Consider the following 23,066-nt stretch of genomic DNA (forward strand, 5'->3'; position numbering starts at 1 on the left):
CTCATACAAACGCGTGTTCGAAACGGTACTCCGTTAACGTCCCAATATAACTATTCCACACTTTTCTCTAAATAAACACTCTCTTTGACCACACACATTTTGGATCCTTATTATTTCAACTAGTCACGCAATATTAAATTGGCGCGTGATAAGCGTTCTTGGAAATCGAAGGGATTCGATACCGTAGGACGCTACAGCAACCATCTTTTTTCCTGGTTTTATGTTTTTACATTATGCGATTCCTTTATTAGTAAAAATATACAAATTTTATTTAATTTAAACGCAATAAAATTTCTATGCAACATGGGTCGATTTCATTATCTGAAATTCTGTGCCGCAAACAGTTAAACCTAGCAGTCTCTCTTCTTTCACGCGTAGGAATCTTTTCATGATCACTCATAAACATCCAGTCTATATAATCCAGATATCACCCTAACCATCCTAACCATTGAACCCGAGGTTGCTGATTATTATCCATCATTAGCCAGATTGATCCAAGCATTCCCTTGCACTCACTGTCACACCTACATTCCTAATATCCTACATTTCTACTTCTAAGAATTGCAACCCTCTTTATGCCCATGACGGTTCATCGATGCAACGTCTTCCCAAATTTGAAGAATATTTCATAATTCAGAGGTTCTCTTTACGCTGACATTTAATTCTCGTTTAATCACCCACGGTTCAAGATCTCCGGATTTTCCCATTTTTCCCATCTTTAATACGACGCTCGATGAAACCTCGTCATCCGTCGCGTCGTCCCTTCGCGATTTATCAAGCGTGATCTGAAAGTAAAGGTTCCTTGGATTAGTCTCCGTGATCGACCGGAGTAATAATCGTTTATCGAGAGAACACCGTAAACGCATCATGGAGGAGAAACATTTAACAAATTCGCTCAAACGCGCAGATTTGTCATTGCGCGGATTTCGCGAAGGCTAACTCGATTACCTGGTGAATATTTCCGTGCAGCGGTCTGCGTTTTAAATTTTTATCAGAATTCGAATTTTGTTAAAAATTCAACGAGAAGAGGGCGTCCGATTAATTAACCCTTTGCGCTCGAGAGGCGCCCTTCATTTAATAAAATTTCAAAGCTCGATATTCATTAACCCTCTCGCTACTAAGGGCGACTATAGTCATCGACTACGAGACGTCACGATGTGACTATAGTCGACGATGGGTGACGGTCACAAAAATTAAGATATGTGCTTAGCTCTCTTCGCAAAGAATTGTGTTATTACAATAGTCGGTTTTTCTTTTCTCATTTTTTTCTTTTTTTCGAGAGACTTGGCCCCGAATGCTAAAGACTGCACGCGTGTAATGCTTCCATCTTCCATCTTGCCGTAGCGAAAGGGTTAATATGTCAAATTTCAGATAATGTAACGGTGTGCAAGGTATCTACGTGTTAATTATCATACTTCTTATTCACTGTTCAGAAAAATATCGTCAGCTTTGTAACAGAAAATCTTTGAACTCCTATTCTGCTTTAGCCAAAAAATCGTCGAGTGCAAAGGGTTAACGCGTTAAGTGCCACGCCGGTCCCTAGGGATCCCTAGGGAACTTTCCATTCGAGCCCAGACTAGAACTAAAAGGTGCTAACTTTTAGTGTTAAATTCTTCACCATCTTTGGACCTAACGCTTGGGAATCCCTGTTATAGCAGTTGGCACAGTATTTCCGAGTTTTATGAACACTTCGCCTTCCGTAGAAGGCCTACTTGACAGCCGAGTCTAGGCCTGAACGAAAGCAAAACAGACTGGGCACTTAACGTGTTAAGATATTATTATCGTATAAATTCCATAATTTCGTATTAATTTAGTTAACTGATATAATTAACTAAAATAAAATCCGAGAAATAATGCGATTTGACCTGCGATTAATTCGTCGCGCCGAATAATCGAACGTGGAATTTTTCCTTGCATGATAAACATTATCGCGCGTTGCAAACAACCCTAATCACCTGATAATTCCTTCTCTGCTTGCAGAACCTCACGTGCGGCGAATGGTCCAGCTGTTCGAGGTAAGTTAATTCGCAGATTTTCTTCGACATTGCGTGATACGAACCAAGTGTCTCGCGTAAATACCCAGAATTATTACCGTTCTCCGTTATCGTTCGCGACAGCCAAAACAAGCCTAACTCATCGTCTTCGCGAACGTCATCGTCTCCGTTGCTCATGCCGCTGATTCATCGACAGTTACGAAACCAGCCGAATGACATAAAGAACGATAATTCGCGTTATCACGGTTACAACGAGTGCAGATTATTGCACATCTTCTCTCGCGAGTGACCATGATCCCCGGTTATCTATGTACGTCTGCACTGACCTAATAACGTCACCGCTTTATCGAACGTTTCTTCGTCTCAGCATATAAATCACAAATCCCAATGTCGTCGTTGGAATTGCATCGTGATCACGCTATTTCTGAAAATCGAAATCACGCGGCTGGCTCGATTATTCCTACATGTTTACGATATTCCTTATTTACCAGTATGTTACTCATCGCGTGATTCCCGCATGGCTGGATGTCGAGGTCTTTTTTCGCTGAAGATTTACATATTATTTTTCCTATTTGTCCTACAAGATACCTAGCGTAAATAATTAAAAGCGTATTAACCCCTTGTCCCGCGAGAACACGTCGAAATGCCGTTTTCACGTCCGTTTAATTAAATTAGAACGCGCAAGTACGCGAAGGTATTGTACGTTTGGACTAATCGCGAGGTAGATAAATTAAATTAAAACGCGTAGTCGAGCCCCGGGTTGGATCGCAAAGGATTAAACGACGGGGGTGTTATGGAAGCTTAGAAAAATTGCGATGCGGTACGATCTTCGGATCCAGTGGATCAGGATTTCCGCGAATTAAAAGATCGACGAAGCGTTCGCGATGAATTTCCGTTTAAATTCGAATTGAAAATCGGTGGCGACAGCAGCGAATCGGGGATCGCGATCTCGCGATGGGACGGATCGAAGGAGCGTGTATCGCGTCGCGGCGCCGACACGCTGTTGGAACGTTAACCGTTGCGGAACTCATTTCGACAGCGGTGGAGTTCCGGTGGCGGCCGTCGGACCGGCTAGCTCGTTTTTCAGCCGACCAGAAACGGCCCAGACTGCGCCAGCAAATAATTTATGACGCTTACCACTGGTGAACTCGCCCTCCCGGAGAAGCTTATTGTATGATGTACGGTGCCGTACATTCGACGCGGCCAGCCACGGCCCTCTAAATCTTCGTCCACGTACCCCGATACAATTATTAAAAAAATTTTTTCCTTTTTCCCACCTCTTTCTCCCCGTCAACGTCCGAACGCGTCCACTTCCGACTCGCTGCTCTTTCGAAAAATCCGCGCCGCGCACCGGCAAATAAAACCGAGTTAGGTCCACGTAACCTGTAAATTTTAAATATGCAGTTTGATCGAACCTGGTTGATACTAAACTCGTTGAAACGAAAGAAGAATAATAGTTATTCGTTTCTTTATCGTGTTCAGCGTTAACTGTTTGAGTGCTGAAGAATTATCTTGCATATATATTAACATATATATTAATCCTTTGCACTCGAGAGGTGACTCTCGCAATCAATCACCGTTTGTTTTAATACTATAACTTAAATAACGGATGATGATAATTATATTACGAACATCGAAATAAAATTATTCTATTCGTTCGTTTTTCACTCAAATTCACGATTTCCTTTTTTGAATTTTAGCATAAAGAGTATCAGTGAGCTTATAAAAATCTAAGAAGAGCTTCGAATTGCATCTTCGCAACGAAGAAATCTTCGAGTCCAAGGGGTTAATATCTCGAATTTGAGATTGCCCAACGACACGTGGAATATCGATGTAAAATAATTGTACGTCTTACAATTAATTTGCACTTCTTATTTACGTGTTCAGCGTTAACTGTTTGAGTGCTGAAGAATTATTTTGCATATCTGTTAACATATATATTAACCCTTTGCACTCGGGAGGTGACTCTCGCAATCAGTCACCGTTTGTTTTAATACTATAACTTAAATAACGGATTATGATAATTATATTACGAACATCGAAATAAAATTATTCTATTCGTTCGTTTTTCACTCAAATTCACGATTTCCTTTTTTGAATTTTAGCATAAAGAGTATCAGTGAGCTTATAAAAATGTAAGAGCTTCGAATTGCATCTTCGCAACGAAGAAATCTTCGAGTCCAAAGGGTTAATATCTCGAATTTGAGATTGCCCAACGACACGTGGAATATCGATGTAAAATAATTGTACGTCTTACAATTAATTTGCACTTCTTATTTACGTGTTCAGCGTTAACTGTTTGAGTGCTGAAGAATTATTTTGCATATATGTTAACGTATATATTAACCCTTTGCACTCGGGAGGTGACTCTCGCAATCAGTCACCGTTTGTTTTAATACTATAACTTAAATAACGGATGATGATAATTATATTACGAACATCGAAATAAAATTATTCTATTCGTTCGTTTTTCACTCAAATTCACGATTTCCTTTTTTGAATTTTAGCATAAAGAGTATCAGTGAGCTTATAAAAATGTAAGAGCTTCGAATTGCATCTTCGCAACGAAGAAATCTTCGAGTCCAAAGGGTTAATATCTCGAATTTGAGATTGCCCAACGACACGTGGAATATGGATGTAAAATAATTGTACGTCTTACAATTAATTTGCACTTCTTATTTACCGTTTTGAAAATATCGTCTACTTTATGGCAGAAAGTCTTCGAATTACTATGTTTCTGTAATGAAAAGATCGCCGAGTGCAAAGGATTAAATCGACTCGATCCTTCGATGCAGGGAATAGTATATGAGGTTCGGGTCTTTCGATGGAGGTAAAGATTCAGAAGGATGCTAGTCAATTATTTGTCTATCTTTAGAGGTCTTGCGAATCTTTATTGAGGATTAGATCGGGGTGTGTAATGATGATTGGGGTGTGTAAGGGTCCACGAGTTTGAAAATGAACAGCATATGAAAACGATCATTCAATTCAAACGGTGACCCACTATAGTATCTTATTTAAATTACAATTGAATTATATTAATGAAAACCGCAATTGATATAAATACAAATGCCCTCAATTAACACATTGCGTATGATACTCTGCTTCCAGGATCCGCACTTTTTTGGACGATCCAGAAACATTTTGTACGATGCACATATGCACTTTTTTAATTCGCATTTGGTATTATATTCACATAAGGTATTAGAATAAGAATACCTAGACCTCGTTACCCTGGTAACGTAACAAGAAAATCTGTTTTTAATTCCTTCAATCATCGATTCAGTCGAAGAAACCTGAAAACGAGATACCACGTCACCAGTACGCAATGTGTTAATGCGAAAATTATATTAACCACTTTCGGTGCAAAGAAATTCACGGTTGCATGTGCCAGAACAGTCGAGTGCAAATCACTTCGGGGCGCAAAATAATATCACCAGCTTCACTATCACTTTCCATTTTACAGTCCGGGGTCAATACTGATAACTTTACACGACGAAGTGCAAGCAGAAACTGTGCCTGGGTAAAGAATTTCATTAACAGTTGTCGTGCCACGCACGTCATTTTTCTTTCTGCAACAATCGCCTGACGACGTGTGTAACACGTCGCTGGTGTTCCGGTAACAAAAGCATCACGACGTGCGTGGCACGTTTTTCTATCGCAAGTGGTTAACAAACAGCAGCGCCATCGCGCTTCTACGCATTTTTTAGCACAAGACGAGAGAAGCGAGATAGCACTTCGTCGCACTCAAACGGTTAATTAGTATTAAACGTCGAGTAAATTGGAGGAAAGAAAAGCGGGTCGTAAAATTGCGTTATCGCGAAATTAAAGATCTTTTCGTTTAATCGACTATCGCGGTGCAACGTGTTCTCCGTGTACCGAGCTTTCATGCTTTAAAGCGTGGCCATGTTTGAAACAAATTTTAAGTAGCGACGTCAGGACCGCGAGCTAGCGACCCGTGTGTACCGGAGGCACGAGTGCCACTTAAATTCTCGGAACGAGTCATTCGCGATCAAGGAAACCGTATGATTTTCCTCGGTGCTTCGAATTTTCCGGTTACATGTCCTAATTTCGCGCTGTTCTTTCATGCCCGTGGAAATTGCACCGCGAGAAGACGGCAACGAAGACGCCGGCAGTGCATACCTCGCGCTGAATACGTTCCTTTTTTAAAAAAGCGCCATAATAACGAAATTACGCTTTACATTATCGCGAGATCTTCAGCTGGGTCGAGGTTCAGTTCATGCTCCTCCCGATCCGTGCCGGTTCACGCGAACGCGGGGCTCCTGGCTAGGGGGAAGAAAGGCATCCGTGTCAGAAATTTCACCCACGCTCCTTGTTAACCCCTCGTACGTTATTTTTTTTAATTATGCTCGCCCTACTTCGCAGGAGCTGCGGCGGTGGGATTTCCAGGCAGCAGCGGCGTTGCAGGAGAAAACAAAGTAAAAACAAAGGGAGATCGTGGAGCACGAAATACAAGATCTGCAATCCGGAGGTGAGTCACCATCGAGTAAATGCCTGTGTTTAATTACCTCGCAAGCGCGGAGAAACATCCGGATCTTCATCGCCTCTGAACAATTCCGCTATCGCTTCGCTGTTTCTTCGGCCCCGTTCGAAATCCCAGGCGACGAGCGAAGCTCGATCAATCGCGATAAATTTCCTAACCTCTTCCTCCTATTTCGAAACCGTGAAACCTTTACCGATGACACCGAAACGAACCGTCGCCTGGGATCGATTAAATCTCGAATATATCTGAAAATTTCTATCAACGATGCGTTAGATCACCGCGTCATCGGAACCGTAAAGGCACAAGTGCACAAGACACGACCTACTTCCCTGATCCTGTCACGGTATCCGAAAACCCCGAGCATCGATCAGAGATCAAACGACGGATTAAACGGTGGACGAAAAAATAAGCGGGAGTTAGGCGAGAGATAAGAGTATCCGTCGAACTCGGTGTCTACTAGCCTAAATTCGATTATTCAGCCGAAAGCGGCTCCCTTATCGATATAATTCTATTCAAGCGACTTGCCGCTGCGAGACGGAGAGCCGAACGTGTAGGAAACAGCTCGCAGAGATAGAAGCCCGACCCGTTGGTGGAGCGGTTGCAGAGTGTTTCCCCTCTGTCCTTTATCGCGAATGAAACGCAAGGCGAGAGCAAGTTGTCACGCGAGTAGAAGCGGGACAAACGAGGACGAGCGGGTGGCCCTCCTCTCTGTCTGCTGTTCGAGCCCCAGTAACACGTACATCCGCGTGATTATAACGGCACCGGGCTCCGGGTCTGAGTAACTGGAGGAAATTTGCGGTTCGCGCAAACAACGAAACGAAGTTAACTCCGTCGTTTAACTGGCAACTTTTGAAGCTGCCTCGCAGTATTCCGCCGCGATACGCCGCCCTCGATTCCCTTCGACCCTCTTCTCTCGCCCCCCGGCCCCGCTGCCGTTTACGTAGGCACTGGAAAACGGCATTTGCCTCGCCAACCGTGTCTTGCTCCACCCTTTCCGCAAACTTTCGATAAACCGCCGCCAATTCGCCGATTACGCGACGAACCCTTTATTCCGCGCGCGAAACGCATCGTCGCCCTGTCTCGAACACGCGATAGGAACGCTAGCACGCGAATGCACGCCGAGAGGGTCGGAACGACTGGTTTATTAAAACGTCGAAGAAATTGATCCACCGGGACTCTGGAGTTACCCAACGACGGTGTAACAAAGGTAATCTCGACGGGCTTCGAGACTCGCGACGAGGAAAATCGAGCCCGATTGTCCAAGTTTCTCGCTCGCGGAACTCCGCCAAGATTACCCATCGAGGAACAAACGAGACTGGAATCTCTTTGACCAGTCGCGACATTCCCGATCCGCACGGCGAACAATTTCCGGCGTTGTCACCAGCACGAGTACGCGCGCTTCCGGCCGCGTACCGCTCGCGAAAGTCGCAGCGGCCGACCCATCATTGTCAAACGGCGGACAAGCGGCTCATACGTCGCGACTTGGGGCCACGGCTGCGTAATTAATCGCTCGCCCCGTTATTACGGCCTTATGAAAACAGGGTCGGTGAGAAATTACGCCGAATTATCAATTCAAATTCGACGCGTGACGGTCAGCTGCGGCTGTCACGTATGACCGTGTCCCGAGCCTGCAAGTGCATCGAATACGTGCGCGCTCCGCAGCACCCGGCCATACCCCGGGGGATGCACGGATGCAGCTGACCCGACCTACATTCCGAATCTGGGCCGAGTTTCGACCCCGTCCACGGACACACGTGGCCGTCCTTCCCATTGATATCTGCCAACTCGATATTCCCTCGAATTTACTCGGGCCATTTTTTCCCTATCTTTCTTCCTTTCTTCCACCTACCCCTCTCCCTCCCCCTGCACCTCGCCGCGTCTCTTTCCTTCGACAGCCGAAGGGTCGCGTATTGTCTTGATCGCGCGCGTTCCACCCTGCCGCGCTTCGCGTGTCCGCGCCGGACAACGGGCTTTTCCGAGGAGAGAAAAAGGGAAATAGAGAAAAGGCAGGGGGGCCGGAAGGGTGAAAGGGTGGGTGACGAACGAACCGCAGAAAAGTTGCGCCGTTGCGGATCGTAAATTCAAGGCTGAAAATCGATGCCTCTCTCCACCCCTTGCTCTACCCTTTGTAAAGCTTGTAAAAGTATCCGCTTTTTGTCCCCCCGATATTTTCGCCCTCTACGTAACGTCCCGTCCGCCTGGAATGCTCGATACTTCTGATTAATTTTTTACCTCGCGGATCTCCACCCCGTTCTTCCTTCTCCCGTTGCTATCTTTCCAAGGGTGAATCTCGCGCGCTGTTCTCGCGTGATCGCGCGTGTATACCTCGTGGAATACCTCGTGGCATCGTCGAGGCCTGTAGGAAAACGGTTCGAGAGTGGAGAAACTCGTTTAATTCGTTCGGGGGTAGATCGTTTCGGAATAAATACCACGCGGACAGGGAATTTCTCGTTTTATCGGAGACCGAAGGAAGAAACTGACGCTATTCGCGAGCGGATCGTTCGCGTTTCGTAACGACGGCTTCATGAATATTGCGGCACGTAACAAAGCGCCTCTGCTCGCGGAATACCGCGCGATGGTAATTACCGCGGTTTGACGGGTAATCGGTCACTCCCGATGCGCGTCACGACCCGATATTCCGAGCGTCTGTGTATTTCCACGACGATTTGTTTCTTTAAATTACGCGGCAGCTCGGGCATCGAGTGTCTTTAAGCATAAAAATTCACCACTCGGAGGTATTACATCGGGTCGTTAGGCAAGGGTTGAAGTACTTGTTCCCTGCTCCGCCGATTGATATCTGCCGGAGGAAAACTCGAGCCATTAGCAACCGCGATTGGAAGAAAGGGAGAGGAAAAAAGGGTAAAGGAAATTCGAGGGACGAGTAGGAAAAATTGTCGGAAGAGTTTAAATTGGACGAGGAGGGCGTTCGCGGCTATTTTTCCACGATCTCGACCAGCCGGGGTGGAAGGTCGCCGACAAAGGGGGACGTCTTAAGGAAAGGAAGGCCGAGATTGTCACCGAATCGAATTTTCCCCGTGGAACAAACCGGCTGGCATCGAGCGTGATCGGTGAGATTCGGGCAGGTTGACGCGTTAAACGCGTTCCGAATCATCCGACTCGATCTCGAGAGCAATCTCGGCCTCCGTTTCACGTATGGGTCTCGCGTCGTCGTGGCATAAAATTGCATCTGGAATTTTCGCGAAACGGTCTCTCCCTTTTCGGTCCCAGGCGAGAAGCCGCGTTGGTAGTCGTCGCCGTCGTCGCCGTGCGACCGACGTGACATTTCGCCCAGGGGTCGGCGCCGCGACGCCTCTATTCCTGCAAGGATAGAGGCTACCTGCACTCGACGTTCGTAAATGCACCGCCAACAAAGCTATCGATAGGTACCCTTCACAAAGGCTACGTCGATCTTGCCACCCTTTTTCAGCGGCTACGGCCGCCGCATACGTAACGCGTAATATCTCTTTCATTTAACCGGCCCGAAACCGGCTTTATTGGGGCTTTGTTGCAACGAACGATTCTCTTTCACACGCTCGACCTAACCGAGACCTGTAAACGCGCTGTCCATTACGTTCCCCGGGAATAGAGAGCCCGACGAGAGAAATAAGTCGAACAGAAGCTCGCAAAGCCCTGAGAGAGAAAACTCGGCAGGAGGAATTCGAGCGAGCGTGAAATTTGCCTCGAGGGAGAAGCGGGAAGTGTAGCGAAACCGGCGATGCCGGGATTAATTTGAGGGAATCGCTGCTCGATCGGATCTCCAAGCACGGCGAATCTTTGTGTCGGGGCTGCTTTTGGTAGCAACGTTGTTTCCAGTCGTTTCGGAGCCGTGTGGCGTGAGCGTTTAAAAAAGAGAGCGAGATAACAGAGGAGCAAGATAAATCGTGGAAAACGAAGAAGGAGATCCAAGTACGAAGAGGAACGACGCGAAAGAAGAAGCGTTTTGATTTCCTGCGAACGAGAGCACCGGATGTTGCAACTCGCACGGTGGGAGTTTCATGGGGTTGTAAGGCCCGTTTACGCGGATACGACAATGTTGCTGGGATGCGGCCTACTCTAAATTAACACACTGCAAGCAGAAAACTATGATCACAGTCCGAAAAATAACAAACGTTGAAAGCGAGAGACTGTAACCTCAGTTGCGTGATAGACTGCAATGAACTGCATTTTGTGACTTTGAAGAAACTTGCGCTTTATTATATCCTATTTTTTAATTTTATCAGTTTTCACTTGTGTTTTATTTTATTGCATTTTACCCATTTTACCCCGATACGTCTGAAGCTTTTGTAAGGTAGCTCTGCATAAAGGAGATTGCTTTGAACGTTACCATGCAATAATTAGATACTAATTATCAGTAAAATGGACTTTTTATTTTTACAAAAGTCACGAATAAAATTATATGTAATTAATTAGCCAATCTTTTATTTACAAAATTAAGTTCCGTCGCATCAATAACATTCGTAAATTATCAAATTGACGCTGCACGTTCAAAAACTTTGAAAACCGTGCCCGTATGCAAAGTGTTAATAGAGCTAAACTTGGTTATGGTGGAACTAAAGAGTTTTGATGCGTTACTGTCTGATTGATGGTCTGGTTGTGATGCTTGTCTTGTCTTCGTGGGATTTTTAGAAGATTATTGTTCTGATTAGAGATAAGATAAAATTATTGCGTGGGTGTATGTCTTCCTATTGATTGTGAATAATATTGGAAGTGTGTGATAGCTTCGACGTCTTTCTATGGATGGTGGATTAGTGGATGCTAAGTAATTTGAGTCCTTATGCCCATTGTCTTCAGGGTGATATATTGACCCTTACCAAGGTTCACCCAAGTGGTGACTAGGTGATGCCGATGTACGCGAATCAAGGGACGCTGGCAATAAACAGTTCTCCACTGAACTAGGGACGTTCGATCCTGAGGCCGCAACACGGGGCCTTAACGAGTTCTCGAAATTAACCGTTTGCTAGCGCGTGCCGAGTCTGTCTTACAAATTCATTTACTTCGTCGCAACCTTGATTGCAGTTTAAATTAGATCCTGGCTGCCTTTACACCGACTGGGCAAACACCTAGTCGGACGTTATTTACCGTGAAAAACTGTGACTCGAAAATTGCTCCGCGATCGAAGCGTATCCTCGCGTACCGTTTCACCCCTAACCACCCCTGCTGTCCTTATCGCCGCAACGAGACCAACGCTCTTATCCTTTCATCCGTATAAACCATCGGCGCGCATAAAGCATACGAAATGGGCGAAAATCACGGTCGCAGAGGATGCAGAAACCATCGAATCCCATCGAAAAATTACGTGCTCGCAAGTTGGCCGATTCATCAGCCGCGATCGGCGACGCATCGAAATGCTCGACGTCCCGGCTGAACTTTTTCGGCTCGCCGGGTGTAGATCGGTCGTCCTGCCGACTATTCGTTTCATACCGCCATCGACGTTAGACCGTTTAAGAGTTTCGTCACGTTTTTCGTGCGGCGAAATGACACGGATTCCCAGCGACATCTCTCATTCGGCCTGATGGACAATTTTCCCGTGCTCGTAAGTGCTGCTTCCCTACTGAGCTTTTTATGATGTCGCATCCAATCTGGTCCACCCTATCGGCCCACGCAGATCGACGAGCACATACTCGTCAAAGTATGAACGAGCTCCAGCCAGGGCGACAAATCCGACGACGACGTCGGGGATCGAAACACGCGGATACCGCGTAGATTTTTATCGATACATCGCGGATCAACGGTGGTTGTATTTTTTTACGACGCTGTCGGAGAGGGTGAACGCCGACGAGGGTGAATATCGTTGGAGGACCGGCGACGAAGGAGGAGAACGTTCGACTCGATTAAGCCGTTGCTCGGGTTTCCCCGTTAATCGTAAATCTCTCACTCGGATTGCATTTTCGCGGTCTCTTTCGGAAGTTCGTAAGCTCGGGAATTTTTATTTTATAACGCGGGCCCCGGCCTCGTAAAAGTGTCTCGATTTAACAAACGACTTTAAACGAGCGAATATTCGGCGTTCGTTAATTCTCTTGTCGCGCGGGGAATTCCGCGGCGGAACAATAAAGAATTTAGCAACATTCTGCCGGGGCGAAATATCGTTCGCATCGCGCAAATAGTCCGGTTTTCCCGGGTCAACGCGACAACGACGTCAAACAATATCGCGCTGGTCGATTTGCCTGCAGTGAAATAAGGCACGATTGTCGGCTGGATCGAATTAAGCGTAATTGACACGTCCCTCCGCCCCCAGCGGCGCGCAATTCGGCCGGACTGCACTCGCTGCAGTTTGTGCATCGTTACGCAACGCGCTGTTGCGCCGCTGCGATCCGTCCGGGACGAATTTATTTTTCCGCTTATAATCGCGTCGTTTTTCGAAACGCGCGCGTGCTGGCGCCGAAAACGCGTCTCGTTTGGAAATATCGCGGATGCGCGGGGGGGCGATCGTGAACGGATCGGGGGTCGGTGATCGTAACATCGGCGACGGAGATGGAAGCGGATCGCGTGAACCTTTATCGGGCAACGACGAGGAACGGGCGAAGGAAATCTGGAGGAAGGAAATCTGGAAATATTGGAGCGCGGGTTAAGCTCGAGATCAAAGCGATAAGGAAATAAATTTATCGCCGAGGTGGAAAATAAAACGCGAGATTACGCGGGGTTTATCGTGGAGCCGGAGATCGAAAGATTTACGGGGCTCGTTAGCGAAAAATAAAACAAACGGAAAAATGGAAAAACCAGGGTGGTGGAAGACGAAGACGGTGAATGGTAGAGGCCTCCGGAGTGTTGGTGGACGTTGGTGAAGGGAATATAGGAAGCTCCGAGGAAGGACTAAAAAATATTAACGCATGGCTGGTGATCCCGTGCAACGATACGTTTCAGCGGACTCATCAGTCCTCGAATGCAAATTTGGCTCGCCGAGCGGTATCCAACCGCGGTTAATACAAAACCAAGGGAAGGATTATACCGAAAGGACGGATTACGTGGACCGGCGACCGCGAAATTGGAAAATTTATGAAAACCTCCTGGTACGTTGCGCTCCAGCCGCGCGTACAGATATACAAACATCTACAGGTGGATCGATATATCCTCCCAGGGTATTTATAAAGTAATCGAAGACACGTTAGCCTCGCGAAATATTAATAGCGTGCATGTCCGATCTCCAGCCCCTTTGCCTAACGGAGATGCAGGTTCCTCCGTGGTACCGTGACGGACAATAATTTACCAGCTGTACGATAAATTTCACGTTAAAATCCAGCCAGAAGAGATTTACGCTCGCGGACTACCGAATAGGACCCCGCTATTCGCGCCTGCCCCTCTGCTTCTGCCTTTTATTTCCCCATCTACCCTATTCGCGTCGTTCTAATTCTCGTTCCCCCTATCCTTTCCATTTTTTCCCTTTCCATCTTACCGCGAATTACATAATTTCTCTGTGCCATTCGTTCATGCGAGTTTATCCGCGAGGACATCGTGGAATATCGATATCGCGTTTAATTTAATTTTCATTCGATTAAGCGATGTCTATCGACTGATCCTCGTCTTTTCGTCTCTAAATTAACCCTCTATGAGCCCGTGTAACTTTCAAGTTACATGCTAATGTATGGATATTTTATTAAATACTGCATTCGACGTTATCGTCTTGATCACTCCAGTTCGCGATTTTTCTTTCGATATATTTATAATTATTTTTACAATACCTCCCGTGAGTCCATTTTTAAAAATTCTAATTCTTTTTCATTTACCGGTTATTCGATCATGATAGGTTAGGTCCTCTATGGCCCCCTATCACCTTTCTTCCACAAGATGGCGTGGAAAATTACACATTATCTTGGCACAATAGCACAAACGTTGTTGATTCAAACTTTCAATATGAATTCGTTATAATAAAATTGTCAAAACTCCTGAATTTATTGGTTGAATTTGTTAATTCAAACTTCCAATATGAATTCGTTATAATAAAATTGTCAAAACTCCTGAATTTATTGGTTGATATTTGTTGATTTTATGTTACATACAATCCTTATAGTCAAGAAAAATATGTATTCGATCCATAGAAGGTTAATAGCGGATAAAATCGCTTAAACGCTTCGTATCCCGCTTATCTATTACCTGTCGTGTAATTGGGAGCTTGGACGTAACCAGTATCTTAAATTTTGGAAAATCGAAGGGGACCGAGGAGAATCGGTGCAACCGAATAGACCCCGATATTCGCACATCCCCTCTGCTTCTCTCTTTTATTTCTCCATCTGCCCCATTCGCGTGGTTCTAATTCTCGTTCTGCATATCCTTTCCATCTTACCTCGAATTACATAATTTCTCCGTGCCATTCGTTCATGCGAGTTTACCCGCGAAGACACCGTGGAATACCGAGATCGCGTTTAATTTAATTTTCATTCGATTACTCGATGTCTATCGAACGGTTCTCTTTCTTTTATCTCTGAGCTTCGACGTAACCAATTTCTTAAATTTTGGAAAATCGAAGGGGATCGAGGAAAATCGGTGCAAGAGGTGGGTCTACGTCGAACTAGCCATTACCATGCATCCAGCTTTAAACTAGGATATTCAAACGACGCCCCGTGCAAAATCATAAAGCTTTTGTAGGGGAGTGGTGAATTCTTTGAAATTCCGAAGGCGGTTAAATGGAGTGCGACAGGCCTGGTGCTTTTTTTCGCTCTCTCTGTCTCTCCTCTCTGTGCTCCTTTCGCGGCGGACAAAAAACTTATATGCATTCAGATACGGGGACGTTAAATAATTCCCGCACTTTCCGTATCAATTTCGTTCTTTGTGCTCGAGTGCGGGCCGACTGCTGGTTATATTAAATCCGCGCCACGGCATAACGGCGAGAGTGAATTTTTAAATTCCAATATCCAGATCCATGCGTATTAAAGGAAAAAGAGACGAGAACGGGGGGAAAAGGAAAACGGAGAGAAAGCAGAGACAAAGGACGGGGGAAAGGAAACGCCGGGATTATCTGCGCGATACCTTCGTTTTCGCTGGAAATGCGCCGCGCGATAATCGGCCAAGGAAACATCCCGATGGAATTTTTATTCCGTTCCATTCCCCTCGTTTATTAACGTTTCCGCGTCGCGATCTCCGCCCGAGCGGAGACGAAAGATACTTCGACGGAGCGGAAACCCGACGCGAATTAAATTCCGCCGATTCGACGGGGCGGATTTGGGATCGATTTTTGGAAGAAAAATCGCGATAAGGAGCGGGTCCGCTTTCCCCGGAGTCCGAAGAAACACGAAAGGTGGCGCGAGTCAGGGTGGAAGAATACAAAGTGCCCTCCATTTTCCAGCCTTTCACGGTCCGGCCGCAAATTGCTCCAAATTCTTTATTCTCGCCTCACTCGAAGCGTCTTTCGCCCATTATCTTTATCTTCTTTCATCCACGCTGCTCGAAAAGAATGCGGAGACAATGCCGCGACTGAAACCCTCCGGTGAACCGTGTTCCTGGAAAATCGAATCGGTTTAGGGGAAAGTCGCGCCGAGAAATCCTGGATGTTTCGCACTGCGATTACTAACACCGGAAACCATCGTTCTACGCGATTTATATTCTACGAAAATATACACTAGGTCCTTACACAACGCGGTTTACCGTGTGTACCGTGTTGTACTTAGAAATTCGTGTTATACAAAATGGCGCTGTACCGGAATTTTTCTTCTATAATCCAAAGTAACGCGTTTGAAATTATTATCGCTATACCGAATTTTATTTCCCGCGTTTTATCAAATATTAGAATTACGAAACACAGGAAGCTGGTAGGAAGAGAAAAATCCAACCTCTGAACTATGACGGATTTAATTTTAATTTTAAATCAGGTAATTCGTGGATTTTATTATTTGCTACGCACGAATCGAGTTGTACGAAAGCAGTAATTGTGTTATCTTACGATGTATCTAATTTTAAACCTGAAAACGCAAAAATCGGCGCGAGTAGGGCGCCGAGCTAGACACAAGTGTGAACGGAAGTTGGTTCGTTGCGAATATTCTGCAGGCGGGGAAGACTCTAGTCACAGTCCGAAAAAGAAAAAATTTTGAAAACGGGAGACTGTAATCTCAGTTGCATGATAGACTGCAATGAACTGCATTCTGTATCGCGAATATTCGACACTCATAGCAAACGTGTTAACACAATGCAGGCAGGAGACTGTGATCACAGTCCGAAAAAGAACAAATTTTGAAAACGGGAGACTGTAATCTCAGTTGCATGATAGACTGCAATGAACTGCATTCTGTGACTTTGAAGGAACTTGCGCTTTACTTTATCCTATTTTTTAATTTTATCACTTTTCACTTGTGTTTCATTTTATTGCATTTTACCCATTTTGAAAATGGATTTGCGCGATTTCGTAAATTATCAAATTGACTGGTACGCGAAAAAGCTGGATTTGCCCGCTACACGTTCGAAAACTTGGAAACCCGTGCCCGCATGCAAAGTGTTAATACAACGTTAATATAATCTTAATAATAACCTTGATATAACCCACCTAACCTCGCGAAGCTCTACATCGAATACGAAATCCTGGAGGATCTACGCGAAGATTCACCGGGACACCTCGCGGAGATAAAGAGAAGAGGGTTTCCGGGGCAACGAGGTCTGCCCTAAACATTTGGCTCGCAGTGCACGTGGCGCGATAAAAGGCGAATCTTTATCCCCGAAGAGGGGTACTTAAAAAATATAGATCGGATCGTGCTCGGCGGGATCGACAGCCGGTAAATCATTCGCGGACATCCGGCGCGGCGGTTCGCCTGTTCCCGTGTAAAAGGAACGCGGATAACTTCGTGGTCCGATTCTCGATTTGCTTGCTATTCACGCCGGGTATATACGTATATGTATCCCGAATGCAAATTACGTTAGTCGTGTGCACAGTGGCGGCATCGGCATATGCGCGATCGATCGAATTTTGATCCCGAATGAATTCTTAATTTCGCGAGTGAATAGAACGATGTTTGCGAGGGTATGGATTATTCAAGATTCGATGGGAATGATATTTTCGATGAAACGTTGTCGCGTAAATGCGTAATTCGATTCGCGACACGGGCATGCACGGTTTCCGGCCGAATCGCGGCCGGCGGGCCGGGCGGAATTGATGGAAAAAGGGCGTGGTAAGTTTTATGGGGATAATTACAGGATAATTGGGACTTTATGGAGGGCCGTGCCATTTCGTCACGTCGGGTCCATACCTCGTCCGCGAATAAACCGCTGTATCGAGTTCGCATTGCAACTCACGGACCGTTCACCGGCAGTTGTAAACTGCCGCGAATGGAGCTTTTAACACGACGCATCCTGGTGAACAGAGATCGCAATTCCGATCGCAAAAGTGCTCATATTGCTGACAACCGCGTTTGTAGCCCGCGAATTGCTCGCGACAGCGCTGCGGTCCTGACATAATTACCGCGTGGCGTTTCATATGCCTGCTAATTAGCAATTCGTCGCCATGATCGATACGTTTGCAGTTAGTATAACAACCCGTATCGCGAAAGAAAATGGTATGGTATAGATCGTATGGTTACGAATCGGGGAAGAAAGAAAGATCGCGTGGGTGACGTTAGATCATCGCATAGGCAATTTTCTACGCGAACGTTTGCACGTTTTCAACTTTCGACCGGTGCAATTGCAACTTCGCCGAGGTATTCGTGACGTATTCGACGCGAGAGGAACGCTCGGTCTCCGTTGCAGCGACGCAATTATAAATAATAGAACATCCCCGCCACGTGAAGTACATTTAACTCGCGTGTAATGCATTCCTTCCGTTTCCGAGTTGTCGACATAATTACCGGCTGCAGAAATTATCGTTCCGTTTGTATCGAAGCTGTTCGCGGCAGCTTCCTCCGTGGATGGCGAGGATTCGGGAATGGAGCTCGAAAAAGAGGAATCGGTCCTCGACCACTCGAAATCCCGCTTCATCTCCGTCTCTGTCCTCCCCCGTCTTTTCTCCCCCCTTTTTCCAACGTTATTATCGAAAATTATGAAAAAGAAACACTCGATAAAATCGAGAATTTAATACCACACCACCTGCTCTCGGCCGCGGAAATAACGACTTCGACCCCGACTCTATTACCTTGCAAATACGGTCACGGTATTTCACGTTTTAAGGAACTCTCTGGCACTCGCTGCGCGAGACAATCCTATAAACAATTCGGGAACGATCGAATCGCGCGAGCATCGGGAATCAGGGAACGCGTGGTCGTCGAACGAGAGGCTGAAACAGAGCTAGGGGAGAAAGGAGAGAGGTGGGAGAGTGGACAGAGCTGACCGCATTTTTGCCGATTAATATTCGGCCTAGAACCCACGCAATCTCTGCTTTTACGATAAATTATTCGCACCCAGACGCGGAAACGCGTGGGTGGGAGAAGAGGCGCGGGTGTGCGCGGACAGGAAGGGCCGAATAGCTGAAAGAATCACGGGGGATGAAACGAGTGGGAAGAAAAAGGGCCACAACATCATTAGCATAACGAAACGGAGAGACGTGCGGTGAATTCAGATTTCCAGCCCTCTGCTTTCCCTCTGTCTCCGGCTCCCAGCTGTACTCTGTTAACACTGGTAATGGGCTAGTGTGTATTTCACGGCTGTGGTTCCCCTCTATTTTGCTCGCGGGGGAAAAGAACGGAAATTCGCCAGGCGGTGGAAATTGTAAGAAGCTCGCACGAGACGTTGCTGTACAATTACTCGAAAGAAGAAATTCCATATTCCAGCAAAAGTCTCTGTGAAACGTGGCGTGTGATGCGAAAACGTCGAGAGAATACGGGGCCCAAAATGGATGGGAAGAGACATCGCGGTCCGGGTGGCTTCCATTTTGAATTTTCTCCATCGATACGATGATTGCTTCTTCGTTGTCCAACGAATAGCGAGTTTATAAAGATTCGTGGCGATTTTGTAAAGGGGGGAGAAGAGAGGGCTGGGTTAACACGTTAAGTGCCCAGTCCGTTTTGCTTACCGTTCCGTTCAGGCCCAAACTCGGCCGACGGCGAGCGAAGTATTCATAAAACTCGGAGATACTGTATCAATTGTTATAACAGGAATTCCCAAACGTTGGATCCAAAGATGGCGAAAACTTTAACACCAAAAGTTAGCACCTTTTGGTCCTAATTTGGGCCGGTCCCTGATGACCGACCGGGCCCGAACGGAAAATCTAGTGCCAATCCCTGGGGACTTTACTCGCAAGCAGAGTGCAAGTCCCTAGGATCTCAGATTTAGTTGAAACTTTGTAGGTTTGTAGATTTAATCATCCAGTTGAAGAAAATATATCATTATAAGGGCAACTACTCGATAGTTTTTAAGATATTTATGATTAAAGCTTTATTATTCTTAACCACTTGCGCTACCAATAAACTCACAGACACGTGTGTCAGAACGGCCCAATGTTTCTGTGACAATTGCCTGACGACGTATATACCACGTTGTTAGCGATTCTGCGATAAAAGCATTACAACGTGTGTGGCACGTCTTTCCAGCGCAGGTGGTTAACTACTTAGAGATTTCTTCCGAATAGTTATCGATAATTGTCAAATGGAATTGTGACTTAATGGCGATATCCTAAAATTGCCACAATGACACTTGATAAATATTCGCAACAAATCTGTAATTAAGGCAATAATAAAACTCGGATCATGAGTATCTCGAAAACTAATGAGTAGTTGTCTTTATAATGGTATATTTTCTTACTAAATCTACGAACCTGCAAAGTTTCAACTAAATTAATGACCCGAAGGACTTGCACCCTTCTTGTAAGACACATCTGCAGCTGTACCCGACTACTGAGAGGGTGTCAAGAGGGTACGTGACACGGTTCGCCTAAACCCCTAATTTTTATCGAATGTTTATGTAAACATTCGATTTAGGAATTGGATAGAATATTCTTTCTTTCCTACCACATGTCGCTCTCTCGAGGTGTCCTTTTAACAGTGGGCCTCCTTTATGAATCCGATTTTGAGACTCCGGTTATCGCTGCTACGTGCTCGTCACTCACGCCGCCATATTGGTAACCGAAGCTCGCCTACTCTTACAATTTTTCGTTCTCTTGGACCTCGGAATTCTATATGTAAGGGTACAATTACGCGAGCGATTAGGTTCGTTCGCATTGATAAATCCAGCGAGAGGAAAGGACGAGACAGAGAAAGGCAGAGATTTTTCGGTATCAAAGATTGCCGCGGAACATTGCGTGTAACTCGTAATTAGTAGTGGGAAATTTGCAGTACGAATTTTAGAGAGAAGTTAAAGCGGTTCCCCGAGTGGCCCGTCGCGGCGTATAAATGGAATTTTTACGAAGCTTCCGAGCGAACCGGGTAAAATCGACTTTCTTTATTACTGGGAAAATGAGGGCCAGCCTCGCTTCGTTTCGAAAATGGAAAGAGTTGGGTCGTGAACTAGGGGTCGTTCGTATGAACTAGTTCGTGACTTAGGTGGCGAATTAAAATCGAAGAAAATGAACCTGTCATGTCGGTATCGAAGGTGTGATACAGGCTTAAAGGTCCAGTCTCAGAACAGTTAATCCATTGCACTCGACGATTCTTTGGCTAAAGAAAAGTAGGAGTTCAAAAATTTTCTGCTATAAAACTGAGGATATTTTTTTGAGCAGTAAATAAGAAATTGTATAATAATTAACGCGTAAAATTATTTGGCTTCGTTACTTCTCACACCGTTACATTACTTTAAATTTGACTTATTAATTAATATCGATCTTCGAAATTTAATCAAATGGCGATTGAAGTACAAAATTTGATTCTTTTAAGAATTGATATCGTAAAACGTGATTTAGGGATTTGGACGTAAAGCCAAAGAATGAAACTGTATTTATTAAGATTAAATTATCCTATAAATTAGATATTTAAATATCGATTATGAACTTTGAATGTTAAACAACATTGCACCTCTCGAGTGCAAAGGGTTAAGCCACATTTTGCTCGCGTGATTCAACGATATTTAACACTAGAACTGCTATGGGAATCAAAGTGACTCGTTTCGGATATTTTATTTTCGCGATTGCTGAAATTGTACCGATTTTTGTTCAAATATTATCACAATTACGCATAATGTAATTTTCATTATTTCATATTAATTTTTCGCGAGGGTAAGGAAGACCCGATGGAAGAAACGTAAATCTGGATATAATTACCGAATTTAGGCGTTAATAATAGCATAAAGAGATTTTGATATCCGATTAACCCTTTGACTATCAGGCCGATCAATGACCATCATGCTTTTCGCTCAGGGCGCCACATGAATACCCCGCTAAATGCAAGATTTATTCTAATATCTTTTTGATTGATGTTCTAATAAAAATTTGTAATTGTTCAATGGAATACTTTTTATTTCAAAGTATCTTCTAATCAATGATTATATTCAAAATGCACTAACTGTCAATTTTCATTCAATTTTGAGAATTGTAGTTTTCCTAGTAGTTTAAGCGCTCTGGTCACCAATGACCACCGTGACGTCACAGGAGAATAGCTATATGTGGTATCGCAGGATGAGCATGTTATCTAGAGTGCGTGCGAAAGGACGAATGACCGTGCGCTAGGATCGTGTGGACGGGATGTTTATGAATGTATCGGATGAAAGCGAAGAGTGTCTTTAGGAATGCGTTTGAGTGTTTGGGCTACGTGGCCCGCTGAGGGTAAGATGGCAAGGAGTGCGTGGGAAAGTGTGATTGGGAGAGAGAATAGGTATGAAAGAGGATAAAATGTATGGTTTTAAATAGGGGTGCAAGGGCGTGAGTAGGTAGTATGTAGTCTGTCGTAGTACGTGTAGTATATTAGAGTTCGCAGCAGAGAGTTGTGAAAAAGGTGTTGTTAGTTGTATTCGTGTTGTTAGGTATAATTGTGTCGTTGTAGTTGTAAGAGTTTAGTTGATAGATTATATTCGTAGTCTTTACCGTCACCGTACATTGTATATTATATTTTATGGTTAATAAATAGTAATTATATTATTTAACACCACCCTATCTCTACATATATAATATATATGATAATATATATTATCATATATGACCAACGTGGTCATATATCAGTCAAAGTGTTAATACAAATTGGATTCCATTTCTAACGTTAAGTAACGGGCATTCTGAAATAAAGCGTATGAAGAACCGTTCTTACTAACAGGCCTGAGGTAGAACCGAAATGGTTGCATCTGTTGGAGCGAACGAAAGCTTACCCTGCGAGTAGAGTGGATCGAAGGCTAGAAATTACTCGCTAGTTAACCGCCGGCCGAATTACGGGAAATTTCAAAATAATCGTAACTACGGAGTTAAAGCTGTATTTATACGGAATAACGGCGTACTATGTACGCTATATTATGCTTAGATTCGCCGCTTTAAACCGCGTTGAATCTCGTCGGACTAATACAGCTTAAAACTTGCCTGGAAGCGCGGTCAACCTTAAATCGCAACAAGCTTGTAAGTTCGGCATGCGTTCAAATTTCGCCGAAAGTCGCTGGTCATCGTGCTTTTCCCCTCCTGTCTCTCGTCTCGGGCGTGCTTTTTTGCAAGAACCAAGGACCAGCTAAAATCCAGCCACGTAAACGAGTGGACGTTGGCCCCGCAACGTGCTTTCCACTTCTCGTTTGGCCGAAAATCACGCGGCGGCAATCGG

General features: G+C 45.0%; 1 protein-coding gene across 1 annotated transcript in view; it reads left to right on the forward strand.

The window, feature by feature from the left end:
* nolo (ADAMTS-like no long nerve cord) overlaps window positions 1–23,066 on the forward strand; it is a 107,101-nt gene that overhangs the window by 30,444 nt on the left and 53,591 nt on the right. Inside the window, exons 3-4 of the mRNA XM_017905639.1 lie at window positions 1,981–2,015; window positions 6,378–6,483. Coding sequence (XP_017761128.1) covers window positions 1,981–2,015; window positions 6,378–6,483 — 141 coding nt within the window. The remainder of the gene's footprint in view (window positions 1–1,980; window positions 2,016–6,377; window positions 6,484–23,066) is intronic.

This window comes from Eufriesea mexicana, unplaced genomic scaffold, assembly GCF_001483705.2.
Source record: "Eufriesea mexicana isolate 0111107269 unplaced genomic scaffold, ASM148370v2 scaffold4231, whole genome shotgun sequence".
Lineage (NCBI taxonomy): Eukaryota > Metazoa > Arthropoda > Insecta > Hymenoptera > Apidae > Eufriesea > Eufriesea mexicana.